At 43.0% G+C, this 11,417-nt stretch overlaps 1 protein-coding gene and 1 pseudogene across 1 annotated transcript in view; both read left to right on the top strand.

The window, feature by feature from the left end:
- Positions 1 to 1,207: 1,207 nt before the first annotated feature.
- On the top strand, positions 1,208 to 5,952 carry LOC120022792 (annotated as a pseudogene).
- Positions 5,953 to 6,758: 806 nt separating this feature from the next.
- Positions 6,759 to 11,417, top strand: part of LOC120022783 (protein AF-17-like) — a 29,513-nt gene continuing 24,854 nt past the window's right edge. Inside the window, exons 1-5 of the mRNA XM_038966783.1 lie at positions 6,759 to 7,123; positions 8,453 to 8,532; positions 8,722 to 8,776; positions 9,089 to 9,198; positions 11,203 to 11,306. Coding sequence (XP_038822711.1) covers positions 7,015 to 7,123; positions 8,453 to 8,532; positions 8,722 to 8,776; positions 9,089 to 9,198; positions 11,203 to 11,306 — 458 coding nt within the window. The 5' untranslated portion in view covers positions 6,759 to 7,014. The remainder of the gene's footprint in view (positions 7,124 to 8,452; positions 8,533 to 8,721; positions 8,777 to 9,088; positions 9,199 to 11,202; positions 11,307 to 11,417) is intronic.

Here is an 11,417-nt window from a genome sequence, read left to right as displayed (position 1 = left end):
TCTCTCTCTCTCTCTCAATGCAGAGTTGAGTGAAGAGACTTGATACCTCTAAAGCAGGCTGTGCTCTCAATGAATATGCCCAGATATGCTTATCAGGTTGTTTATTGTAAAGATGACAGGTTTGTATGTCTCTGCATTGAAAACAATGATGCTAAGTATATATTTGTCAATGTTGAGAGTAAACTGTAATAGAAACAACAGAACTGACTCCTAGGTTGAAAGGGGAGTATAGAAGGGTAGAGAGGTGGGGTGGGTGTCAATGGTAGGAAAGCATACATCCAGTCATTGTTACTTCCCTTGTTTGATGGCCCAGTCTTTTGTCTAACTTTCTCCATCTGCCCAAGTGTCCCTGTAAAGTTCGCTGTCTCCCTGTCTTCTACAAGTTTAAAACAAGTTACCCAGCAGCAATTTACTTACACAGAGAGCAGTGGAGGCTGCTGAGAGGAGAACTGCTCATAATATTGTCCAGAACAGAGCAAATGGGATGGCATTAAACACCTGGAAACCATGTGTTTGACATATTTGATACCATTCCACTGATTCCACTCCAGCCATTACCACAAGCCAGTTCTCCCCAATTAAGGTGCCAACAGCCTCCTGTGAGAGACAGAAGTAATACATTGACCATGGAGAACATACGATGCACAATGGAATAGGGCTCACAGTGACATCTACTGACTGAATCAAGGTCGAACTTATTTTCGTCCAAGAAATTGCTTTGATTGATAATTACACAAATAAAGAGTTTGAGAAGAATATTGATAGTTCACAAAAATCACAAAAGTAATTATTTCCATAAATAGTTTTCAAGGTAAGGAAACAAATGTGTAATTTTGTAATTTAGGTGAACTATCCCTTTAATATCCCTGTGGTCCATTTTATTGGCTGGGGGCTATTGTTCTGTTAAAATTAAGAACCTTGCTCAATTTAGATTTCAAGCACGCATTTCCTACTATGTCCACTCAAATCATTGTTTTCAGTTTCAGTTTGACCTAGTAGGGAGGATTGGGTTGTTTCTGGACTCAGACATGATTTCTATGAAGTCAGATGGTTCATCAAGACCTGCCTATATAAAGGGAAATCCCACTGTGTCCACGAAGATGTACAAACTGAACTTTCTCAACAAGGTCAGTTATCAGTGAAACAGCCACGCTTGAATCATTTTGAGGATCTTCCAGTTTCAAGAATTTTAAGAGAAAACATCAACATGGGTGAGCTTTATTCAGCTCTATCATGAATTCTGCATAATATTGTAGTTGTAATTTTTCTAAAACCAGTTAAAAGATCCTGTCATATCTTTCTGTATTGTAGGATGTGAATTGCCTGTGTGTGTAGTAGAACTCTCTAAACATTGTGTCTGGAATATAAGCCCACAGCAGGGCTTATTGAAAAATAACCATCAATGATTATGTTGTGGTATGAGTTAGTATGCACTCAAATAATAAATAATTGTCTTTATTTTAGCAAATCGTTATGGCGACATTAGGAGATTTGACACTACCGGTGCCTCATGGCCAACAGCAAATGCTGACGGGAAGGGTTCCAGTGGTATGTGGTTTCTGACAACTGTTATATATACAATACCAGTCAAAAGTTTGGACACACCTACCCATTCAAGAGTTTTTCTTTATTTTTACTATTTTCTACATTGTAGAATAATAGCGAAGACATCAAAACTATGAAATAACACAAAAAAAGTGTTAAACAAATCAAAATATATTTGATATTTGATATTCTCCAAAGTAGCCACCCTTTTCCTTGATGACAGCTTTGCACACTCTCGGCATTCTCTCAACCAGCTTCATGAGGAATGCTTTTCCAACAGTCTGGAAGGAGTTCGCACAAATGCTGAGCACTTGTTGGCTGCTTTTCCTTCACTCTGCTGTCCAACTCATCCCAAACCATTTCAATTGGATTGAGGTCGGGTGATTGTGGGGGCCAGGTAATCTCCCGAGTGGCGCAGCGGTCTAAGGCACTGCATCTCAGTGCTAGAGGCGTCAGTACAGACACCCTGGTTCGAATCCAGGCTGTATCACAACTGGCTGTGATTGGGAGTCCCATAGGGCGGCGCACAATTGTCCCAGCGTCGTCCGGGTTTGGCCGGTGTAGGCCGTCATTGTAAATAAGAATTTGTTCTTAACTGACTTGCCTAGTTAAATAAAGGTTGAATTAAAAAAAATATATATAATAATCTGAGGCAGCACTCATCACTCTCCTTGGTCAAGTAGCCCTTATACAGCCTGGAGGTGTGTTTTGGGTTATTGTCCTGTTGAAAAACAAATGATAGTCCCACTAAGAGCAAACCAGATGGGATGGTGTATCACTGCAGAATTGTGTGGTAGCCATGCTGGTTAAGTGTGCCTTGAATTCTAAAGAAATCACAGACAGTGTCACCAGCAAAGCAGACCCACACCAGCACACCTCCTCCTCCATGCTTCACGGTGGGAACCACACATGCAGAGATCATCCGTTCACCTACTCTGCGTCTCACAAAGACACGGCGGTTGGAGCCAACAATCTCAAATTTGGACTAAGCAGACCAAAGGACAGATTTCCACCTGTCTAATGTCCATTGCTCGTGTTTCTTGGCCAAAGCCAGTCTCTTCTTCTTATTGGTGTCTTTAGTAGTGGCTTCTTTGTGGCAATTCGACCATAAAGGCCTGATTCACGCAGTCTCCTTTGAACAGTTGATGTTGAGATGTGTTTGTTACTTGAACTCTGTGAAAAATGTATTTGCGCTGCAATCTGAGGTGCAGTTAACTCTAATGAACTTATCCTCTGCAGCAGAGAGAACTCTGGGTCTTCCTTTCCTGTAGCGGTCCTCATGAGAGCCAGTTTCATTATAGCGCTTGATGGTTTTTGCGACTGCACTTGAAGAAACTTGAAAAGTTCTTGATATTTTCCAGATTTACTGACCTTCATGTCTTAAAGTAGTGATGGACTGTCATTTCTCTTTGGTTATTTGAGCTGTTCTTGCCTTACCAAATAGGGCTGTCTTCTGTATACCACCCCTACCTTGTCACAACACAACTGATTGGCTCAAACGCATTCATTTTAGAAGGAAAGAAATTCCACAAATTAACTTTTAACAAGGCACACCTGTTAATTTAAACGCATTCCAGGTGACTACCTCATGAAGCTGGTTGAGAGAATGCCAAGAGTGTGCAAAGCTGTCACCAAGGCAAACGGTGGCTAATTTGAAAAATCTCAAATATTTGTTTAACACTTTTTTGTTGGTTACTACATGATTCCATGTGTGTTATTTCATAGTTTTGATGTCTTGACTATTATTCTACAATGTAGAAAATAGTAAAAAGAAAGAAAGAGCCTGGAATGAGAAGGTGTGTCCAAACTTTTGACTGGTACTGTATGTATAAATTCAGTACACATAAATAATCAATATTGCTAGTCTATATGTGACATGGTTATGTCTTCATTAATGCCCAGGTCTATCTGTGTGTCTCAAGGTGCAGCTTGTTGCAATTATGGGTGGGGCTTGGCTGTTAATTAGCACGTTTTTAGCTTATTCCTGGGCAAGACCTTAACCATGTCACACACACATTCATCTAATAATTCAATGTCATAGAAAAGCAAACACAGAATGGTAATAACATTCTTATTCTTCTTTGCAATCAATTCTCAAGGTGTGTCAGCATCTCATGAAATGGCAAAGCGTGATCGCCCCTACGTGGACAAGTACAAGGGCCGCATCACCAATGCAGGGCAAAAGTATGGAGTGGACCCAGCTGTCCTCGGTGGTGTCATCTCTAGAGTCCAGGGGTGGGACAGGACTGGTCAATGGCTCAGGGGACAATGCAAATGTCCATGGGCTACTACAGGTAATATAAACATTTGCGTGAGAATGAATGTGAGACTCTGGATCAGGGGTTGAAATAACATAATTACAATCATGATTGTATGCAGGTTGTAGAGACGTCATTTGTACACCCATTATTGTAATCTGGTTGTTTAATTTCAAACGTTTTTTTACCCACTGTGCAACTGCTTCCCAGGAGGTCATGTCTAAGTTTTTCTAGGTTGACAAGCGCTGCCACCGTCCACAGGGGGCATGGGACAGTCAGGAGCATATCGAACAAGGCGCACAGATTTTGGCTGGCTCCTATTCAGATGTTGAGAAAAAATATCCTCACTGGACCAAGGAGCAGAAGCTGAAAGGTATTTACTGACCCACTTCTGGATTGAGCTGATGAATCATACATGTTGTAGTACTGTATGCAACTCCTAACCTATTGTGTTTATGTTTTTCAGGGGCGTTGGCAGCCTACAATATGGGGCCTGGCAGCATCTCCTCATATGAGCAGGTGGACGCTAAAACCACTGGAGGGGACTATTCAAATCAAATCAAATGTATTTATATAGCCCTTCTTACATCAGCTGATATCTCAAAGTGCTGTACAGAAACCCAGCCTAAAACCCCAAACAGCAAGCAATGCAGGTGTAGAAGCACGGTGGCTAGGAAAAACTCCCTAGAAAGGCCAGAACCTAGGAAGAAACCTAGAGAGGAACCAGGCTATGAGGGGTGGCTAGTCCTCTTCTGGCTGTGCCGGGTGGAGATTATAACAGAACATGGCCAAGATGTTCAAAGATGACCGACAGGGTCAGGGAGAGAGAGGGAGGGAGGGAGGGAGGGAGAGAGAGAGAGAGAGAGAGAGAGAGAGAGAGAGAGAGAGAGAGAGAGAGAGAGAGAGAGAGAGAGAGAGAGAGAGAGAGAGAGAGAGAGAGAGAGAGAGAGAGAGAGAGAGAGAGAGAGAGAGAGAGAGAGAGAGAGAGAACATACTTAAATTCACACAGTACACCAGATAAGACAGGAGAAATAGTCCAGATATAACAGACTGACTATTGCCCCCCGACACATAAACTACTGCAGCATAAATACTGGAGGCTGAGACAGGAGGTGTTGGAAGACACTGTGGCCCCATGCGACGATACCCCCGGACAGGGCCAAACAGGCAGGATATAACCCCACCCACTTTGCCAAAGCACAGCCCCCCACACCACTAGAGGGATATCTTCAACCACCAACTTACCATCCTGAGACAAGGCCGAGTATAGCCCACAAAGATCTCTACCACGGCACAACCGAAGGGGGGGGCGCCAACCCAGACAGGAAGATCACGTCAGTGACTCAACCCACTCAAGTGATGCACCCCTCCTAGGGACGGCATGGAAGAGCACCGGTAAGCCAGTGACTCAGCCCCTGTAATAGGGTTAGAGGCAGAGAATCCCAGTGGAGAGAGGGGAACCGGCCAGGCAGAGACAGCAAGGGCGGTTCGTTGCTCCAATGCCTTTCCGTTCCCCTTCACACTCCTGGGCCAGACTACACTTAATCATAGGACCTACTGAAGAGATGAGTCTTCAATAAAGACTTAAAGGTTGAGACCGAGTCTGCGTCTCTCACATGGGTAGGCAGACCATTCCATAAAAATGGAGCTCTATAGGAGAAAGCCCTGCCTCCAGCTGTTTGCTTAGAAATTTTTGGGACAATAAGGAGGCCTGCGTCTTGTGACCGTAGCGTACGTGTAGGTATGTACGGCAGGACCAAAGATAGGTAGGAGCAAGCCCATGTAATGCTTTGTAGGTTAGCAGTAAACCTTGAAATCAGCCCTTGCCTTAACAGGAAGCCAGTGTAGAGAGCCTAGCACTGGAGTAATACGATCAAATGTAGAATCTAGTCAAGATTCTAGCAGCCGTGTTCAGCACTAACTGAAGTTTATTTAGTGCTTTATCCGGGTAGCCGGAAAGTAGAGCATTGCAGTAGTCTAACCTAGAAGTGACAAAAGCATGGATTCATTTTTCTACATCACTTTTGGACAGAAAGTTTCTGATTTTTGCAATGTTACGTAGATGGAAAAAAGCTGTCCTTGAAAAAGGCTTGACTATTCCAATGATGTTGTAGCCAGAGCTCAATATTTCAAAAAGCATGGCTATTAAAGTCTCACAGGTTGACTGGCAGTCTGTCATTCCAAGGAAAGAGAATTATATCTTCTGTTTTTGAGTTCTGCTATAATCTCCTATTAAAACTTTGGATTGCAATTGTATGCTCATAAACAATAGTTGTAATCTGTTGTAATCTGTAGGATATTACAGACATTATTGTATTGTTTTTTGCACATGTTTATGCATTTATCTCTAACATTATAGTTCCCTTCACTTTCTGAGAAAGATCATGTAATAAGTCATGTAAGGCTTTGCAGTCTAAGGGTTTACAACAATGCTTTACATTACACATCACACAAGTGCCTAATAAAACGCATTATAAACCTACAACTATATTTTATTGACCTCTGATTAAGCAACCATCATTATGAGACTTTATAATGCCTCTAGCACAACATACGTTACCTGATTCTGTTTTATGGACTATTGTTATGATAATACTTTTTAATATGCCTACATATTGGATATAGTTGTTATAAAGTCTCTAAATAAATCGGCAAAGTAGTTGACCTGGACTACATATTGCTGAATGATATTAACAGTTTCCTCAAACTATGTCTGGATATTCAATTTAGGTTAGTAGGCCTAGACATTTGTGTTTTCTCTGATCCCTAAAGATGGCGCTATGCATTTAAAGTGCTTTTATCCACAGTTCAAAGAGAAGAGGCATGCTTTAGTCTACACCTGTCATTATTGCTTTTCGACAGCAGGAGATCGGGCTGTTTTGTCATTATAATGAAGAAAGGGAGCATATATATTGTCATTGAGCATGGACAACTGAGGACATACAACTTCAAGGGATGGAAATATTGTCATCTTCACACAGTGAGACTATTCTGCAGATGTGGGCATGCGCACTGCGTCGGTTCTACGGGGGACGGGAAGACATCACGGAAAACTCGCTGTACCCGAACCCCACGCTGAAATTCATTCTTGATTGCAGTGTAGCACGACTACCGACTACCATGTTTGATACACCGTTGAAGTCAGGGACTACTTGACACACTGGCGATTTAAGTCGCCGCAAAACCGTATAAAATACCGTATGGGAACAGTATGCGGGAAATGGTTGGAGGTTGCTGCGTGTGTTCCGATGAGCGAGGCTGGGCTGAAAATCCTCTTGTATACTGTGATGGGCACGGATGCAGCGTCGCTGTGCACCAGGGTAACTAGCTTGCTATATTACAATGTAATTACGCTATTGGGGGAAGGATGGGGTGGTGCGTGCCTACGTGCGTGCGGGTCTGTCTGTGTTTATGTGGGAGGGGGTGTTTTCCTTCAGCACGCGTTGACGTGGTGCGAGCGCGAGAGGAGACATATAAAATTACATCAAGCCCTTATGGCGCCGACTAATGCGGTTTTGGTAGAATGGCTATTATTCGATACAAAGTTACGCACCGTTAGGAAGCATTTGCTACTACTGGAGCAGCAGACTTGCTGGCCTATCGGGCCTTGCGGATGAATTGTTTCCTCAACGATATATCCACATTCTTGGTTGACATCTTTGTATCTCAGCAATGCAACAATGTATCCACTCAATATGTCCATGAGTATTGATTTGAATAAGAGCCATTAATTATGATTTAATGTGTAAATATTTACAGTTGTACACACCTTCACAGTATATCCCCCATGGCTTTTATTTATTGTGTTATGTAGGAGACAACAATAGCAATATCGTATGTAGCTGACACACAATACGATCTGAGTTTATAAACTGTTATTAATGTCAGATTATTATAAATCAGCCTGTCTTGCCAAGTAAAACCACTATGGCTGCATTCAAAACACCACCACTATTTGAAAAAGGTGACCTACATCGATAGCCTATCAATATTTGGGTCATCTCAGAGTATTTGTGACAAGAAATCTATAAATCATTGTCACACTTAACTTCATGCCCTGACTATGCCTTCTCTCAATTCAGTGGCCTTGTGGTAAGAGTGTCTGTCCTGAAAAGGTTGGGAGTTTGATTCCCGCCCGAGTCATACCAAAGACTGTAGAAATGGGACCTGCTGCATCTCTGCTTGGCACTCGGCATTAAGGAGATAGATTTGGGGTAAAGCCCGGTGATAGACTAGCATCCTGTCTGGGGGGTGAACTTGTACATCAAGCTGCTTCACGCTACAGAAACAGGAGACGGGCTCATTCTCCTATGAGTCGTTCCGCTTCGTACAAGCCAAGGCTCGTGCAAGCCAAGGCTCGTGCAAGGCTACTTACTTACTCGATGCTTGCTCTCAACAGTAAAAAAAAAAAGACTAATTAAAAGTTGAAGGTATACCAAGAAGTTAGTTAGTTAAATAACTAATAAGTTAGGTAACTGTTTTTGTTCCTTTGTTTGTGTCTCATTCATTTGAGTGGTAGACTAAAGATGTCTGTATTTGTGTCTTTATTTATGTGTGTGTGTGTGTGTGTGTGTGTGTGTGTGTGTGTGTGTGTGTGTGTGTGTGTGTGTGTGTGTGTGTGTGTGTGTGTGTGTGTGTGTGTGTCACAGCGTGCTATGGCATCGTCCAGGTGCCCACTGGACCGTGGTTCTGTCGAAAATGTGAGTCTCAGGAGAGAGCTGCCAGAGTGGTGAGTATATATGTCCAGTATATCAACATATTATCCGTATACTCATTCAAATCAATGTAATGTACTGCATGTCTATCAATGTACAGCAAATCCCCTGCCTGTTGTAGTAATAACACTGGTAGTACAGTGTGCTATTGAAGCTACTGTGCGTAGTTGGTTATTGTGAGGTGTGCTCTCATTTCTCATCAGAGATGTGAGCTGTGCCCTCACAAAGATGGCGCCCTCAAGAGGACAGACAGTGGAGGTAATCTAGTGGAGGCTGACTTTCTTTCCTTTTATTCTTCATCCTCCACTTTCCATCAATCCCGCCATCCTCCACGTTTCCCTTGTCTTACAAATATATGATGTGTTTGTGTTAATGTGTGTGTATGCACGTCAGGGTGTGCGTGTGTACGTGTGTGTGTGTGTGTGTGTGTGTGTGTGTGTGTGTGTGTGTGTGTGTGTGTGTGTGTGTGTGTGTGTGTGTGTGTGTGTGTGTGTGTGTGTGTGTGTGTGTGTGTGTGTGTGTGTGTGTGTATGTGTGTGTGTGTACTAATGTGAGCTGTTCTCTCTCCAGGCTGGGCCCATGTGGTTTGTGCACTCTATATTCCCGAGGTGCAGTTTGCTAACGTTCTCACCATGGAGCCTATCGTACTACAGTACGTCCCTCACGACAGATACATCAAGGTATTCTTCACTGTTCACGTCAACTTTTGATACGCCTGTTTGTCTTTCGTGAAGGATGTTTTGACCGTCATTTAAAATGCATTTTATAGGCCTGTGAAGATGTAATCCATTTGGATATATTGTTTCTTTAGCCAGAGTAAATGGCTGTCCATCTATGTGCCTATCTTCAATATTCCACACAAACGTGTGGGGGCATTTTTGTCCGATTCTGTGATTTGCAAGCAGTCATTAGTATACAATATATTTTTTTGCACAGGCAAAGCTTTCATGAGATCATCCAGAGTTTTTCCTCAGCCCTCTCTGCAAGTTATCTCTGCAAGTTATCTCTTTTAGAGTTGGCATCTGGACGGTCATGTGCCATGTATCCCACCACAGTCTGCATGCTTTTAGGCCTAATGGTCTTGAGTGATCGCTACTGTGGGAAAAATCTATATACAGCATATGCCCACCAGACAAGATTTTTGGAACGAAAGCTTTTATATGATTGGATTACAGTTCTATTAGAGTCAATGGGAAGCTACGTAGACGCCTGCTGCCGTACAATAGTGAGGGCTTGTCTTGTCGTGGTCTCATGTTACAGTGTCAGGGGCAGCTACAGTAAATGGCTTGCACCTATCTGGTCTGGATTGTCCGAGCCATTCATCCGGATTTGCTGCCCTGCATTCTTAGAGAGCGTTTGACTGGACAATGGCCGTGTCCCAAATAGCACCCTATCCCCTATGGGCGCCTGGTCAAAGGTAGCTTTACTACACAGAGAATAGGGCGCCATTTGGGACACAGGCAATGAGTGAAGGTTCAATAAGCCCACCACCCACCCTCCTTTACAGTAGCTCCAGATGCCGTTTCTCTGTTTCCCTTTGGCCCATGATACTTATGGCTCACAAGAGGAGAGGAGGGGTAGACCAGAAGAAAGGTAAGGAGCCCGCTGTTCCTTTGTCCAGCACCTGTTGCTAGGCAGGCAGCCCCCTCTGTCTCTGTCTGGGTAATAGCCGTGGGGGAGCGAGGTGTGGAGGGGGGCAGAATGTTTCATAACAGCCTGCTATCAATGACAGGCTAGGGTTGGACTCTGGGCACTGTTGAGGCCCATACAGTTGAACAGTATCACACAGGCTGTGTCCCAAATGGAACCCTATTCTCTATGTCGTGCACTATTTTTGACCAGAGCCCAGAGTATAGTGCATTACTTTTTAGCCATTTGGGCCCTGGTCAAAGGTAGTGAGTGCGCTCTATAGGGAATAGGATGCCATTTGGGATACACCTACAGACATCTAGATTTGGCCTGTTCCAACAATTAGGTACCTTTTGAGTAGTCTAACTTTTTATTTCACTTAATTGTGTCATTCTGTCATAAAGAGCACATGTTCAACTTAATAGAAAACACTTTTTCCCATCTCCAATATATAAATATACTATTGTAAGTGTCTATTAGGTGCCAAATAAAGTAACATGGTCGACGACTTCATCTAAAATCAGACATAAATCTCCTTGTGACGGGGAATAAAAGTTTGTACACAGCAACAGATAGGGGCAATTATATGCTTACTTCACTTTAAAAAATAAAATCAAAATACATCTCTAGTCTATCTCTGGATAACAGGGTTGACGTGTTATGCTCGACCCACTCAGAAATGTTGGGGTTAAGTGGGTTAAAATCTTCATATAAGTCACAGAGGATGCACAGAGAGACATGTCATATTGCTGAATTTTGGCAATTTAGCAAGTCTTTATTCATATTAAAAATCAGATGCATTGAATGTTCCATGTGGTCTATATTAGGCCACTTCATTTACAGTAAAATAACACGCTTTTGAAATGCAATATTTGTGCACAATTCCTACTTAATAAATCAAAGAGATGCGAAAATCACTCATTTCATGGAACGACCTGATTTACCTTCCATAGCGAAGTCTGCCCATTACATCTGCGAGTGATTTCAGGTGGACATGACATCTGACGTTGATAAGAGGAGATATGTTCTCCAACTTTCTCCTCCCCTCTCTCTAGACGTGTTATATCTGTGAGGACCATGGGCGAGAGAGCAAGGCTGCTTGTGGCGCCTGCATGACGTGCAACCGTCAGGGCTGTCGACAAGCCTTCCACGTCACCTGGTGAGTGGTCTGTGTGTGTGTGTGTGTGTGTGTGTGTGTGTGTGTGTGTGTGTGTGTGTGTGTGTGTGTGTGTGTGTGTGTGTGTGTGTGTGTGTGTGTGTGTGTGTGTGT

This window comes from Salvelinus namaycush, chromosome 2 (genome assembly GCF_016432855.1).
Source record: "Salvelinus namaycush isolate Seneca chromosome 2, SaNama_1.0, whole genome shotgun sequence".
Lineage (NCBI taxonomy): Eukaryota > Metazoa > Chordata > Actinopteri > Salmoniformes > Salmonidae > Salvelinus > Salvelinus namaycush.
This window is presented reverse-complemented; position numbering and strand designations above follow the sequence as displayed.